At 36.8% G+C, this 16,813-nt stretch overlaps 2 protein-coding genes across 3 annotated transcripts in view; both read left to right on the forward strand.

Annotated features, from left to right (window-relative positions):
• Positions 1-5,324, forward strand: part of LOC134844458 (tRNA dimethylallyltransferase-like) — a 147,448-nt gene extending 142,124 nt beyond the window's left edge. Inside the window, exons 2-3 of the mRNA XM_063861158.1 lie at positions 3,321-3,472; positions 3,631-5,324. Of these exons, the coding sequence (XP_063717228.1) occupies positions 3,331-3,472; positions 3,631-4,763 (1,275 nt within the window). The 5' untranslated portion in view covers positions 3,321-3,330 and the 3' untranslated portion in view covers positions 4,764-5,324. The remainder of the gene's footprint in view (positions 1-3,320; positions 3,473-3,630) is intronic.
• Positions 5,325-10,608: 5,284 nt separating this feature from the next.
• Positions 10,609-16,813, forward strand: part of LOC134844445 (glycine receptor subunit alphaZ1-like) — a 48,882-nt gene continuing 42,677 nt past the window's right edge. Inside the window, exon 1 of one of the 2 annotated variants that reach the window (XM_063861139.1) lies at positions 10,609-12,190. The gene's annotated coding sequence lies outside the window, so the exon portion shown is untranslated. Of the gene's footprint in view, positions 12,191-14,015; positions 15,349-16,813 lie in introns of those variants that run through there. The other variant, XM_063861148.1, reaches the window with a different exon arrangement.

A 16,813-nucleotide genomic window follows, 5' to 3' on the forward strand; every position in this document is an offset into this window, starting at 1 on the left:
AAAATCACCATTAACGTGCTTAAATACTCAAATTACACTCAAGGGAGGGTACCCAACCCTTCACCGAAACACACAATCTTTCTATCAGAAATGATATAAATCAATCTGAAACAACAAACAGGAAGGTCAGATCACATCTCGTCCGGAAATAACATATTAACTGTCACTTTATGTTTTTTACTGTTTTTGGTCTTTTTTGGATTTTTTACTTATTTTTGTACTTTTTTTTATTTTCAAGTAAATTTATTTTTGGCTTTTTCGTGGTTATACACTATTTTTGTTTGGTTTTACGCTTTCTCTTTAATTGTTTTTGGTCCCGGGACTTTGGGACAAGCGGGCTCATGACCTCCCACCTAACCCTCCGGCCCCCGGAATTTTCGGTGTTAACTAAGTTAAAAAGCTAAATAGTACTAGGCGGAGGGTACGCACCTTCCCCCTAGTACATTAAAGGTCATTAAGGCCTCTAACTCGGGCATGCGCCCGGAGCGGAGGGTTCGTCGCAGAAACGTTTGCTGATCATGATGGTCTCATGCCTTTAACAGGCCCACCCAGGAGCGCCATAAAAACGTCTGTAACATTCGCCCAAATACTACACAGCGACGGAGCGTAGAAAAAGTACCTATTAACGTTTGGCAGGCGTCAGTTACCTTAATTCTACTCGTTTTTCACCGTCTCGACCTTGCCAATTGAATTTTTGGTCTGTTTAGGGCTAAGTAAAAAGTTACTATTTTTAGGCCATCAGTCAAACGACTTTTGATCAGCTTTCGTTTACATGCAAACACAACCACATAGATGAGTCTCGGATCCTCAGACTAAGTGATTGCTATTAAAAACACGGCTCGTAGACCCTAGTTTAACATGTTTTTGGTGACAGTTCTACATTAAAACCATTGGAGATGGATTGACCCCTCCTCTTTCTAGCTACTCATATTCTAAAATATCAAATAATACCGGTGTCAATTCAAAGTTCTATGGCATCAGAGTAGCTAAAAAGTCAGTTTACTACAGTTTTTCGCCATATATCAGTCTCTGGCGGACCAAGCCTCCACTTCCGTGTTCTCCTCGAGATAACGTTGTTATCACTCCCAATTCGTGGCACGGGAGGGTACTGCTCACCACCACCGAAGCCTTCTTTCCCACTATCTTCTTTCACTAAGGATCTTATCGTGCGTGATTGTCACGATAAGAGGCTTCGTTTTTCCGTGTTCTCGTGTGACTGTTTTTCACTAGATTTGCTGTTGTTCTGTTTTTCTCAACTTTTTCGGTCAAAATGGCCGTTTTTCGTATTTCTGAGAAATACTCGCTCGTTAATCAAAATTTTGAAAAATTGAAACTTCCAGAATATTTCGACCCTCCTTTCAAGCACTTTTTAGCTGTTAAGGCTTTTTCTCTCTAATTCGTGCTTCGTCGGAAAGTTGCGCTGTGCCAATCTGGCAGAATGGCACAAGTAGATTGATCTTTTGTTAACGAATAGTTTAGATGGATTGGAGTAGGAGTTCTTAATCGCTGTTAAAAGGGAAGGGCAGGTATTTCGGTGATTTTTAATGGCAGCTTTCGGTTCAGCGAGTTGAAAGCGTTTTCGGCATCTATCAGTAAAACAGCATCGGCGGAAGTTTTGCTGTATTGATCTCTTAGCGTGTGGATCGCATATTCAATGCCACATTTTTGTCCTAGGCAGAGTTAGTAGTTTGAACAGAGCGACATGAGTTCATTTTTAGGCATTTAGTTATTGTTTGCCCTATTATCCTACGCATAACTTCTCCTATGCCTATGGGTCTTACTCCTGGATTCTTATCTAAGGGTATTAATCTGCATGCGTTATATGGTTCCATTAGTTCTGGATTTAGTTCTTCTGTGGCCAATTTTTTGGCAATTTTAGCAATTGTTTTTGAAATTTCAGCTGATTGTTGCCCGAAGTGTGTTAGAATACGTCTCCATTCATTCGCATCGAGGCCAGATGGTCCATGTGATCCGTGCGTTCTCATGGCTGCCTTCTTGATATGTTGACCGTTTATCTGATCAAATATCGATGGATGGAAAGGAATTGTTTCGTTTGAGACTGGTGTAATATAGTTCTCATTAATTGGTTCAGATGATGAGTGTTTCTCTATGAGAGTCTGTTCAACTGTCTTACCTTTGACAATCTCGTCGAGCGAAAGAACGCCTTTAGATGTGTCTGTTAGTTTTGCAATTTCGCTTGATGTTTTTCCAGTATTCATTAGTTTGTTGAACTGTTGTGCTTCAGTTTCAGTTTTTCTTCTACTTCCTTTCAAGAAGCGCATTTGCAGCGCCTTTTCTTCGTTATATAGTCCATCCAGGTCTCCGTCTTGCCATTGCTTAAGTCGCCTTGCTATTGTTTTGGACAAAGATCCATCAATTTCGGACTTTGTTTTGCTCAGTAATAAGTGTGGAAAAATCATTGCTGCGTGCATTGCGAAGGATTTTTTTGTTGTTTTCTATTAGGCTGTTCAAAGTTCTATTGAGGGTTTCAATAAAGTTATAACCAACTTTATTTTTTGACAAGATCATAAAGACCGGTTTCCAGTGGACCACTTCGGTGTATATTTTTCTGGTGGTTTCTATGAGTTCTGGACAGGGGTTTGACCATTGGTCTTGTATTGTTCTGGGTTCTATAGTGGAAGACTCTCCTGAGTTTTGTGAGTGTGGGGCAGTGGAAGGGTGAGGGTGCATTTGGGGGAGCGTGGTTGTAGCTAGGGTTGGGGATTGCATTTATGCTTGTCGTTAGGTGCAGCGATGACAACTGAAATCGTCATAGTGATCACTGCTGCGGGCTAGGCCGCTGCATTTTACATGCATGTAGCCTGGGCATGTGAAGCACCAAACACCTCCGCCTCGCAGGCTGCTTTTACAAATAAGGCAGTGTGTTTGAGTAGCCATTTTAGGATGGACGGCGGTGTCAAGTTAGCGAGAGAATTTATAGATTAAATTTGCTAGAAAATTTGTAAAGAAATCATTACCGTAGAACGAGAAATGGATGCCATCATGGCAGAACATTTGAGGGGTTAGGTTTAGGTTGAGGTTAGGCGAAAGAATAAGTGTATAGGGGTGTAGAAACAATAAGTACATAATTGCATTATAAATTATGTAATCATTATTTACATTTTCATGTAAATTTCTGAGATTTTTTAGTTTTTTAGTACTTAAACTTCATTTTTATTTATGATTTTTAATGAGCAAATTTTCTTTTTTTTGTGGAGCAAATTTCTGCTTCTCCTTTGTTCTAAAAAGCTCTAAGTTTTACCGTTTTTTTTGCGGAGAAATGAATATAAATTTCGATATGATGCATTGTACATGTGTCTTAGATGTTATATGCGCAAGTTGAGACCGAACATGATTGTTGCAATACTTGGAGCAACGGCATCTGGTAAAACGAAATTATCGCTGAGCCTGGGGGAAAAGTTTGGAGGTGAAATTATTTCGGCAGACTCCATGCAGATATATCGGGGTCTAGGTATGCGCTCTTACAATTACTTTGTGTATCTGCGCTATACCTTTGTCATTAAAATTTATGCGCAATCTTTGCGCAAACAGTTTTTTTTATTTCCTCGTGGATTGTCTTAAAAATAGCTTTGTCAGCATAGCATGATGATATTATTGATCCTGTTTTAGACTTAGCCACCGCGAAAGCCACAGAAGAAGAGCGAAATAGTGTCCCACACCACATGATTGACTTTTTGGACCCAACTGAGGAGTCATTCACCGTCCAAGATTTTAAACGTCAAAGTTTGGAAGTAATGCAAAGACTTCGAAGGGAGAACAAAATGGGCATTATAGTTGGTGGTACAAATTATTACATAGAGTCGCTCATCTGGGACTTTACCATGCATTCTAGCCATGATATTCAAGCATACAAAAAGAATGACGTGGAATCTGAAACAACACCAGAGTTATACGCTAGGTTGTGTTCTTTGGACAGTGAGACTGCCATGAAATTACATCCAAACAACAGACGCAAAATTTTGACCGCTTTGCATTATCTAAAAAGTAGCGGTAATCCTCTGTCAAAAGAAATAACGAAACAGCACTCAACTGTTTCTTCAGTACAAGACGGGGACAGGGTTCGAGGTTGCTTGAGGTTTTCCAACTGCATCGGTTTAATGATCGACTGTTCGCCTGATGTGCTAGAAAAGAGAATACGAACCAGAGTAGATAAGATGATAAGTGAAGGTCTACTCGAGGAGTTAGAAGATTTTAACTCGAACTACTACGAACAAAGGGTTGACAAAGGATTCGAAACAGGAATCTTCCAAGTTCTTGGTTTTAAAGAATTTGAAAATTATTTTTCTCTATCTAAATGTGATCGAGACACAAAAGAGGGCAGGAAAATATACAACCAAGCAGTCGAATTGTTGAAGCAAAGATCTGTAAGGTATTCAAAGTCGCAACTCAAGTGGATATCGAAGCGCATATTACAAGATGGTGATCCTGAAACTAGACTCAAAGTTTACAGACTAGATTCATCTGACCTTAATGCATGGAACGAAAATGTGAATGAGCCGGCAATTGAAATTGTCCAAAGTCATCTCAATGGAACCATTTGTAAATATGAACCTATTCAGAGATTGCTTAAACGGAATTTGGATCCTCATAGACGGTTTGTATGTGATATTTGCTCCGGAAAAGTGCTCATAGGAGAAATCTGTTACAAGGAACATATCAAAGGCAAACAACATATTGCAAATCTGAAGAAGCGACAAATAAAGAAACCAGAGGATGACAGCGAACTTGTCATATTGAATTGATTTTTTTAAAAATTGTAATCTTTTAAAGTTCTGTGACGTTGTTGAAAATCTTGAAACAATTTCGCGAATAAGTGACATGTAATCGGGAAAATTGTGAAAGGTGCAATTATACAATTGCGCGAACGAATGACATGTAATCATGTTACGCTGGCAATAATTATGCGTTATCCAATCGGAGACCTTTTTTTTTCAGGTATGCAACTTGCCTAACAGACTCATTGAATTATTTCGAATGTTAACTTGATCATAAAATCAAATTCTTTGTCTCCTGTGACACTTTGGCCTAGCGGTAACGGCTACGCTTGGGACGAGAAATTTTCCCGAGGAGTTAGAATTAGCCTGTACTCTTATTGCCAACTTTAAAAAATGTCTCAGTTAAAAAATTCGATTTATCGTTCGCTTGTTTATTTTTTGTCATATTAGCTTCCGCCTCGCAAAGTTTTCTATTAAATAGGAAGACTTTTTTCGGGTTAACAACTAGTTTAACAAAATCAGTAGACTCAATTGCTGCTATGCTGCTCGATTTCATGAAATTTCAAATAAAACCAGCTGGTAGTGAATAGGTGGAATACGTTTTGGGCATTAAATTTTTTTCTTCAAATAAATTTCTTGAAAAAAAGTTTTTTTTTCGGATTTGTGGTTTTCGGCCTAGTTTCCGTCGGCTTTCCGTATTTTTTAAAGGGCATTTATTTTATCTATTTCTACTTTTTGTCGGCCGGCTTTGTAAAACTGGGATTTTATTTTGATTCTTATTTTTTAACTAGAATTTAAATTATTTGTCATTTTACCAAGTCTGATTTCAAATAATTTTGTTTTTGATTTGAAGTTTTTTTGATTCAACGGTTTCGGCTCAGTTTTATCGTCTTAGTTAATTTATTTTGCATAGTTTCTAAGGCCGAAAGTTTCCGGTTGGACAAAATCAGACAGTATGAAATTGTATGATATTGGGTTTTTATTTTTTGAGACGTTTTCGATTTTTTTCATTTTTTGTAAGATTTCAAGTTCGGTGGAAAACTATTTTATCTCTGTGCCTGCACATTCTTCTAACCTCTTTATACTTTGCCTTCGAAAATGTCTGGGGAGAATGTTTTTCAAAAACAAGTCTTCCAAATATGACATTTTGGGTTCAATGCATATAATATAGTTTTTGTAGAAAGATCTTCTGCACATGCGGCTACGCCCATTTTTTTCCAAATAGAAAGTTATGGGCCTCGGAAAGGTCAAATTTTGCCATTTTTGACAGTTTTTTGGCTTTTCTCGAAAACTATTCCCAATTCTGGAGATTTTGGGTTCAATTCAATTAATGGGTTGTGTAAAGCTACCTTGAATAACTGACTGCACCTATTTTTGATAAACATAAAGGCTATGGCCCTCGAAAAAGTTACAACTTGGTTTTTGTACCGTATTTTGAAACTATTCGATTTTCTCGAAAATTACCCTCCCAAATCTTTAGTCGTTGTGTTCAATCGAAACAACAGGTTGTTTGAACCTCTTCTGCCCACGCGAATTTTCCCAAAAATGTTCAAACAAAAGGTATGGGACTCGAAAAAGTTAACACTTGCGTTTTGTACCCTTTTGTGAAATTTTTGACTTCTCGAAAACTACCCAGCTAATTCTTAGCTTAAGTGTTCAATCGAACCCAATCGTAGAAATATTCTCTGCTTAAGCGGCCACGTCCTTCCTTTGCAGAGAAATTTTTGGATTTCAACAAGTCAATTTTTGAACGTTTGATTGTTTTTTGGTCTTTTTTTTTACGTTTCTTAGAAACTATCCTATGAAATCTGAAGTGAAGGGTTCCATGGAAAGAACAGCTTGGGATTTTTTTTCTGCAGAAGCGGTGATTCCTTAATTTTTGTAAAGAAAATGCGAGATCTCAGAAAAGCTTCCTAATGCTGAAAAATTTTGAATTAATTTTTAAAATACCCATTAAGAAAAAAAATAAAAAAAGATCAGACCTTTTCCTCTAGTTTTTTTGCTGTGCTCCTGAATATCTTTCTTTGAGCTATACGAACTTTTTGGTTCGCCTGAAACTTTTTCTTTATTTTTAGAAAAAAATTTTGACCGATATTTTATGTTCGCTCCGCTTCGCCTCCGTGTTTAATAGCATTTTTTAAAGCTCAAATCCGGGCCTTTCAAAGCATTTTGGACGATGCATGGTGATTTTTTTTGATACTGATTTTCTTTTGGGTTAAATGCTCTGTCAATTTTATTTTTGCTTTTGGGCTTCAGTTTTTGTTTTTGACGTAGAAGAACCTCGTGATTTAGTTCATTGGTTTGCTAAATACAATTGAACGAAAAAGTGTCATGCAGTCGGTAAGTTCGTGAAAGGTGCAATTATTTTATTGCCAGAACAAAAGACTTGTAATCATGTTATGCTTGCGATTAGTCAGCGTTATCAAAGCGGAGCGCAGACCTTTTTTCAGGCGAGCAACTTGTCTAACAGAGTGTTTGAATCATTTAGAATAATAAGCTGATCAGAAATTGAAATTCTTTGTCTTCTCCGGAACTTTTGGCTTTGCGGTATTGGCTACGCCTGGGTCGTGAAAGCTTGTTGGAAAGCTCGAATCTGCATCTCTCTATGCTATATTAAATGCGTGTGACAGCTGTCTCTTCAAGAATAAGCTTTTCCAGTTTTGCATGTTTAAGGAAAGAATTTAAGCCATATGCTCGTTATAGTTTATTGCAAAGCTTAAGGAGTTTTTCGACTTCAGTTGATGAATGCTACGCCTAGTGAATGGCCCTGTTGTAAGTTGACGTCAGTTAGAATTTGTTTGGGGGTGCTGTCAGGTTTGTCCCCGGGGGTTGCGAAGTTGGCCTACAAATATGATTACCTAAATCCTTTTGGTTCCCGTTTTATGCCGTTTTTGTGCATTTTTCCTAAAATTTGCACAAAAAACGAGATTCGCAAAACTTCACAAAATTGGAAGTCCCATCCCTATAATTGGCTGCTGTCAGTCAGAGGTTCCAGATCTTGCCTCCAAATATGCCTGCTCAAATTTTTTTTTCTGAGATAAATCGTTTTTTTTATGTTTGTTTCGAATTCAAAATACCGAACATTATTGGGGGTTCTTTCACAGTACTTTCAGGAATCGCAAATTTTACCTCCAAACATGACTGCTCAAAATCTTTCAGCTGCTGAGATATGACGTTATATATAATTTTTAAAACGGTTTCTGAAAAATTAGGTTCAATTTATTTTAACGAAAGTTGAAATTCCCAATGCTACAATTTGATGCTGGTACTGTCAGAGTTTAGCAAGTCTTGCCTCAAAAATTGGCTGATCAGCGCTTTTGTACTCTGAAGTATGGAATTTTTATGGTTTTTCATAATAAAAACTTAAATAATTCAAACGTTTTATAAACTCTTCAACTTCTGAAATTGTCGAACTGTTGCTGGTGTGATGTCAAGGTGTTCCTAGCACCTGAAAATATGGCATACTTACATGATTGTTAATATCTTTTTAGTTATCCAATTTCGATGATTTTTTATTTAGAAACAAAAATATAACAATCTCAGATCCAGTTCCTTTCAAATTTTGAAATTTCCGACTCTATGGTGGTGGGATGTGAAGTTAACCAAGATACCCAACAAGACATGCCTCCATATAGCTATCCCCCCTACTAGCAATCCATCCATCAAGCTATAAACCCATCGATCAAGGTTTATTTATCAAGCGATCCATCCAACTAACCATCAATCCATCCAATCAGTCATCGATCCATCACGTTACTCGTTCATCTTAATATCCGTCCATTCAGTCCTCTCCCAATCTAGCCGTCCATGTATACAGCCATCTTTTTAGCTAACCATTAGTTTGTCTAGCTATCCATCCAGTCATCAATCTATCTAGCCATCCTGTCAGTCTTATATCCGGCGGCCATCAACCAACTAGTCATCCATCCCTCTAGTTATCCATCCATCCATACATCCTTTTATCAGTTGAGTCGTCCATCCATGAAAACATCCATACATCCAACCACTCAATCCTCGATCCAGCCATCACTCAAGCCATGCATCCATTCAACCCTTCATTAAATTAGTCGTCTGGCCATCCATCTGGACAGCCATCCATGCGTCCATCTACCGACCCATCTTGCCTTCAATCCATTCTTTCAATAAATCCAGCCAATGATTCAAACATTGATTCGTCCATTCAGCCAGTCTTGCAACCAGCTATACATCCATCTATCCAAACTTTGAGATTAAAGGTTTTCAGAAACAGCTTTAGCGTGCTAGTTTTATTCAATTGAGCGAGACATTTCCAGCTATGTTTATGCGAAATTTACATAATTAAAAGCTATTTGCTGTCGTTACATATTTTAGCTACAGTCTGCATTCATATAGCTATGCTGTGCAGATAGGTTTAAGCGCTACTGCTAGCCTGCAGATTTTTTAAAATCTAACATCGGTTTTGTTCCTAATCGCATTGCTATAATTTAAAGATGCGTGTTTCAATTAAATCATGCTTTGCAATGTTTATTGCACTTCTCGAATAGCACTTCCAAAAATCAAAATCGGGCTGTTCGTAGTGATTTTGACGATGCTTGATATTTTTTTGATACTGTTCTACCTTTTAAACTAACCATTCTGTCATTACTCTTCTTGGTTTTGGGGTTCAGTTTCGTTTTGAAGACCCTCGTTGGCTGCATGGGCTCAGTTGGTAGTTCTTAAGATTGTTATGAAGGTTAAAGGAACATGGCTAAGTTGGTAGAAGCAGTAACCGTAAAGTGATTATGTGCAAGAGTTTTAATTAAACCGGCTACGAGGGCCTACAACTACCTTTCCGGTAAACCTTTGCTCGGTAGAGGAGTTTCCGCAGGTAGAAGATATTTATTTCTAAAAATGCTACTAATGTTTCAAAACAGCTTTGAACTGGTTTTTCTGTTTTTTTAATCCTGAAAATCTCTTGAAAAAAAAACAATCTATCCAGATTCTTTTTTTCTGATGAAATTTTGACACCATTTTTTTGAATTTAAAAATCTCATTTTTTCGTTTTCTGCTGTTTGTTTTCTTATTTTTTTTCTAAAAAAGACTTTTCTACTGAGTTTCAGCAAACGAAACAATGCAGCGGTTCTTTTAAGTGTTTTCTACAAAGATTTTTTTCTTCATTTTATTTGATTCTTAAGAAAAGGCTTCCGAAGTTCCGCGTTAATTTGTTTTTTTTTCAAGGAGCTTTCAATTTTTGTTCTCGATTTATTCTTTTAGAGAAAAAATCTGCTTTGGTTTGTATCTTTTTCAACCTCACATAAAATTTTTAATTGGTTTCTTTCTTATTAGTAAAAAAATAAGTTCGGTGTTTTCTTAAATAATAGCATTATTAATCAATGCTAGATAATAATTATTTTCCCAGTAATTTGCTTTTTTTTTCAATTTAAAGCAAATACAAGACTGCTCGTATCAGGGCGAAGCCCTGAAAGTTCCGACTGCCTTTTAAGGTTTATGGGGCAGTAATAATATTAAAAAGTTAAATGTGAAAAAAATAAAAGGAAATTTTTTTTTGAAATTTGAATTTTTTAAATGAAAATCATCCCCCCACACGCCATATGAAGTACAAAGGATAGATTTCGCTCCTATTAACAAATTAATTATGGCAAATACGCTTCTTTCAACCAATTTGGAACAATTTCTAAGACGGATTAACTCTCCGCTTACGCGTTAATAGCGCGAAATATATCGCGCGTTAATTGTCCCAAATTGGCCAAAATGCCAATCTCTAAACCCCCAAAACTTTACGAAAAATGATCACAGGTGAAATATCTTTTCAAATTTAAGCTCAAGACAACAATACCTTTCGAATGATATAAAAAATTCCGTCAAAAACGGCTAGTTAAAAAGTCGAAATTTGTCTGAAGAAAAAAAAACCCACCCCGAGCACAAATATTCCGTTACTTTCGTATCGAAATTCGGAACAATAAGTCTGCTGGTCGTACGAGAGAATCAGTTTTTATATTACTTTCTCTCGCTAGTGTTTGTGAAGCGCAGCCTTGCTTATGTATCGATTTTTAAAAATGATTGTATGGTGCAGTTTTTTGTCAGCGCGTCATTTTTCAAAATCAGTTTAAAGGTTCCCATCGTATATTTCATTTGCTAGCTTGCAATGCTGTTTGCGTGGCATTGCATTTGTTAGAATTTTAAATGCATGCAATTGCGTGTTCTGCAGGCGGCCTTAAACTTGGAATTTCACAATTATAACTCTTAATGCATAAATGTATTTACATATATAATGTTGTTAAGCTTTGAAAATCTGTATAGAGAGTTATCATAGTTGTTGGTTCTCAGGTTTTTAGAAAGAATAGTTCTTAAGCTCAATGGAAGTCAGGATTCAGATAAACATATTTTGTGAAGTTTGGGACAATTTTTCATAATTTGTACCGAGCTCTCCGACTTTCAAACACAACGAGCTGCTTTTGTGATACCTATGTTTTTACATATGGGAGGGATCCAATGTCATGCTGTTAACTGAAGGACTATATCAGACATTGGTATTTTATAACTTTGAAGACGCGATAAAATTGTTGTCACTTATACGCTAATGTATAATTATATGGATCGGGAGTTGGTTGAAATGAATGAATTCTAGGATTAAACTAGCATTTGGTCAATGTGCGGAAAGTGCAGTTGCTGTTGGTTTGATCTGGGAAGTAGTTTACTTCCTAGCATTTCGGTTAAGGTCGTTATAACTTGATAGAGATTTAATAGCAGTTCTTATATTCCCGTTAAAGCCTCTATCGAATCCTCTTGGTTTGTTTTATGCGCGCTTCAAAGACGACGCGAAATGCAAAGCATATATCCTCAATATTCAAATCACAAGCAATGTTTTCATTGGAAAAAACGGCTCCCTATTGTTTTTGCTTGCTCCTACGCGACTAAGTAGCCTTCTTTAAATATTAAAGAAGTTTTATGGAGGCTTTTAAGGCTGGTTGTTAATTGTGAAATTATAATAGGTGGGTCTTACAAATCCGGATTGCGATGTGATTATTAGTCCGTTACCAATAAAAGCTTGTACACGTCAGTTATTTTATGTTGTGTCTCTCGGAGGTTTCATTGTGAAAAAAAGAAAGAAAGCGAGACTTGTATACCATAAAGAATTTTGACTTATCAGTGGTTTTTAAAAACCAATGAATAGAACAGCAAAGGTTAGCCGATGGTGGTTTTGTTTACCGTACGGGTGGTGTAAATGGGAAAACGAACTTCCGTGATGTTTGTTCCTTGTTTATTACGGAGGCAGACTACCAACAATTGATACTAACCGAACCATATAGCATATTGTATTGCGTCCTCGAGGCATACAGTTCACGTTACGATTTGCTGATTTCTTTTCTCATTTCTTTTTTAATTTGATTTATTATTCATTGCTACCTAATTTTATTCGCCTGCCTCTTTTGCTATAAACTTGAACTGCAAATTGGTACAACTTAGGACACTAGGTGAGTTAACATTTTTAATTTTTAAAACCCCAAAAATTGCCTCCATGCTATTAGAGCCATTGCTCTTATCTACTTCTTCTAAAAATTTTTTACCGATTGGTGAGGTTTTGATCGTCCAAAATATATTGTTTAGGTTAGTGATGGTTGAGAGTCGTTTTGAAGTACACTTTTTGAACAATTAAAGCTAGGTCGTAAGCTGCGTTAAAGTTTTTGTTGCGTTTTCTCAGATTACCTGTGGCACTTGGTTCATATGCATACCATTAATGTCTCCGAAAATTTCAGTTGAATAATTTACTAATTATGCAATTTACTAATTATCGGTTGTGCAAATGCTAATGATCTGAAAGACATCAATCTTGAAGTTTTTAAAGAAAACTCAATCATTACGATCACGAAGGCTTCGGTTGAAAGTTTTCAGCGTAAAATCTAGTTCCGGCAGCCTACAATGTCGAGTGATATTAATATATGAAAGCAGTTTTGTTGAATTTTCGAAAACGTGTACTTTTCAGACTATTTCTAAAATTTTGAAGTTAAAATAGCATGTCATTTAACCCATTGAAGAAACAGACTAAATTGCTACCATTCAGATACTAGGCTGTCCTTCTGAGTGATTGCTGTCACTTTAAACTCAAGCGAATTCCATTGTGAACATTTCCAGTGAATATTGCCGCTTTTTTGTGAATTCATTAGCACCAAGTATGTGTTTTGAGGTTTTATTAAGATTAATGAACGTAGTGAAACCTTACATAGGTCTTGGTGATGTTTTTTTTGCAGGAAAAAGTCTTAAATTGCTCTAATAACTACAGATGTGCATTCATACATATTAATGCATTTATGAATGCACTTAGGTGTATATGCACTTTTTGAGTTCAGTTGGAATTCATCTGCTGAAAGTGACGTAAATAGAACTTACTAAGTACGAACGTGGAAACGGCGCGAAAAAGTGTGAACGATTTCTAATTTCGAAAGTGGAATTTAGTTTTAAGATTTCCAGCGGTATAAAAACTTTACCTATTACCCTTTACCAGTTTTCTCAAGTTGGGTTCATGTTATCAAAAAAGAGTCAATCATAAAGTTTTCTTGAAATTAAAAAGTTAAAGGGCATCTAGTTTTTTCTTTGAAATTCGAAAGTTGAGATTTTTTCATTGAAGTCAGTGTTTTTTTTCATAAGTCTTTTCCTCCAACTTTCAGATAATCCCTATGTAATATAACTCATTTTCTATTAATTTGCAAAGAATAAACTGATAGAATAAATCATTTTTTGGATCCGTTTCTTATTTACATAGCAAAATTGTGGAGTAAACATTGTTAATCGAGGCTCATAAGTGCTCAGCCTAGTATTGAGACTTAATTTGAGTCTACATAACGGGATTCAAAAGATTTAAAACCTCCATATGGTACCGCGACAACTCACAAATAAAGACAACTGCAAAATTTCAGGAAAGCGACAACTCGCAAGTTTTTGGAGCTAATTGGAAATTTTATATTCTCGGCTTAATGTCGCCGGTGGGCGCGCCGTTTTGCGGCGATAACGGGCTCTAAAGTTTGTACAAAGTCCTACCCTCTGGTGGCAAGCTCGCAACGCGTTGGCGCGACTGCGGCGGTGAGTATATTGCGAGTTTTTTAATGTGAGTTGTCTTTTATTGCGAGTTGTCTTTTCTTGCGAATTGTCGCATTACGCCTACATATATGTCCTCAAAAGTAGATTTGATAAATCGATGAATCTAAATTTAAGTGTGGGGTAAATGGCATAAGGTAGATTGGCATAGTTGGTATATACTATAGAATGTCATATGGTAGACTGGGATAGGGTATGTTGGGTGAATTTACTGGATAAAACTTATTCTTATTTACACGCTCTTCTCCGCCACCGCCACCCTCCTGACAAAGAAGACAAAAATATTCAAGAAATTTTAATCATTTATACTCGTAATTTACCGTTGGTTAGAACACTAGTTGCTACTTGCAAGGTAACCAGATCGTCTTGTTTGTTTTTGCTTGTGTTAGTAAGCAGAAATTCCCCTGTGGTCAATGTTTATATTATGATATAGAGTGGTGCATGACAGCGAGTAAAAGAAAAGACAGCAAGATCTTGGCATGAATTATTTAATCATTTCTGGGCGTGCAGTTTTTATTATGAAAGTAGCTGCTAGTCTTTAATTGAGTGTGCTGGTGGGTTATCATTCTCGTTATGCCAGTGAAGCAGCCTCATCAATTATTAAAACTCATTATCCTGCCTAATCGAATCAGACAGATAAATGCAACTCTGTTTTATTATGAATTCAGCGCCACCTGCGATTGAGTTCGTAAAGTTTTTCAACTAACTTATTGCGTCAGAAAGAGAAAAAAAATGTTCATGATCATCGGATCAAATTGCGTCATTTTCTTTTGGTTGCAATGAAAGAAAACATGTGTTTTATTAGTGTTGTTGGGTTGTTAAAATAATTGGCAAATATACATGGCCACTGGTTATGGTAGGAAAGAATTGGTATCCAGGTAGTGTATTACCAGCACGTGTTTTGAGCCAGCGACAAGTAATTATTCTGGCGTAGCAAAGGAGGGATTGTTTGGAATTGGAAAGTGGGAATCTATGACAGTACGAGCAACGCCTGCATTTTTGTATTGTTCGCCAGATTTTTGTACTGCACTTTTCTGCCCGAACTGGGCTTAGGGCGAACTGCCATTTGGCGTGGGAATTTGATTTAAATAAAAATAATCAACTGCAGTGTGTTTCCTCTGGCATCGCTAGTGACTTTCTCTCCCAAATTTCAGATGTTGAACACGTGGATATTTTACCACTACTAACGGAATGCGAGGCTTGTTCGGTAATCTCAATATTTGAAAAAGTGACTGACTTAATGCTCTAAATCCAGTTGAAGTTGCTTTCATAAGGGTAGCTGCTGGAAAGCCTATTGATTGTTCCAGTGTGTTGTGTTGACGCTGTGGCGTGAACTAAACCCTCAGATAAGTGTTCCTTTCCTCCCCCCGTGGGCAGCCTCCCGGCAAATAGGAAGTGCTTATCATCCATTATTTACACTTACCTGAACGAATCTGTTTATTAGCTTGCTTTTTCAAGTCAGTTTGTATTAGAACTGCTACCGCACCAGAAGTTAGCGAGCTCAGAACATTTGAATTTTCTTCGAATTCGACCAGTTCAAGTAAGTCGTTCGTTATTCATATCTATCTAACTATCTATCTATTTCGCCGTTTCGCCTCTGTGGTAAAAGTTTTAACTTTTCGAAAGAAACGTGTTTTTCAGATGAGGTCGTTGTCTTATGAGAGCTTCTCTAAGGTTATAGAGAAAAATTGAAGTGCTGAAAGAGAGAAAATGGTTTGCTCTGCTCTTAAAGTTAGAAAATAAAAGTATACATCTAATTAAAGTATCTTTGTTAGTAAAATAAAAACTTTTTCTGCTTGGCCCTTACCAGTATCCACTGCAAGGCTGCAGTTATGAGTTCGAAACATGAAGCTCCACCTCGTAGTCGGGTAGAAGATTTGATTTTTATGCAAAATTTAAAGTTCTTTGGAAAGAATTCATTTATATTTGGCTTTGTAGTGTAGTGCTTTTTTGCTAGAGCTTGCGTGCAATGTTAGAAAGTTTAAAAAACTCGCGTGTTCATCCCAAATCCTATTTTAATGAATGCTTTCTTTTCTTTTATACAGTGAATTAATAAAAAGACTTCTTATGAACGTAGTTTTAGTTTTTTTTTTCGTTTAAAAGCAGTATTTTAGATGGTGACAGGCTTATTTGGGATTTTTGAAGTTGAAACTGGAAGTTAATAAACTTGATGGCTGTAGAGGAGAGAAATTTTTGGAGCTTTATCAAAAAAAAGTTGAGTTTGGTTCGTTTTTCAGTCGGTTTTTTTTCGGGACTAATGCTTTCAGGAAATGACGGATTATATTACAGTTCGGTCGAAGCACCGTGGGTGCGAGTTTCGCGAGTCTAAAATTATTTGAAAGATTGTTAATGGGAAAAAAGTTTGAATAAACTTTTTCACGAAATCTTGAAAGAAGTGAAAGCGGTCTTCTTTTTGTTGCTGGTCAAGATGCTACGTGTCATCGCTTAACAAAACCTTTTATACTGAATGAAAATTTGATAATCAACCTGGTAACGAATACGCCTGGGACGGCAAAGGTTCTGGGTTGGAATCTGACCAGGGCTTTTTTCTAACGGTGCAACCGAACATTCGTTCGACGAAAAACTTTCGAAGGCTTTCGTGAATGATCGCTGCTATTTAACTTGCGTGTTGTTGAGTTGCTTACACTAAGTATTCAAGACTCACTACTTTGGCGAGGAAAATCGAGGAAAAGTTTTTTTGCTGTACTTAATTTTTATTGTAGTTGCTTATATTGTTTTGATTTGTAGTTTTACTAACCTTGACTTCGTGGAATAAGTGGCTTTCCTTTCTTTTCCTGTCTGCTAGCTTGCAATGCTATTTTTATGAGACATCGCAAGTGGTGCGAAGCTCCGAATCGACTCAGTGTAATAATTTATTCAATTGAATCTGGTTAGTTATAAGTTGAGTGTAATTTATTCGAGAGCTTCGTCAGATAAATTCCTCTTCTTCCCCCGTTGAGGCAGCGTTTCCGCAGTTCCACCATCTACGTTAGCAGCAACGAATA

This window comes from Symsagittifera roscoffensis, chromosome 1 (assembly GCF_963678635.1).
Source record: "Symsagittifera roscoffensis chromosome 1, txSymRosc1.1, whole genome shotgun sequence".
Lineage (NCBI taxonomy): Eukaryota > Metazoa > Xenacoelomorpha > Acoela > Convolutidae > Symsagittifera > Symsagittifera roscoffensis.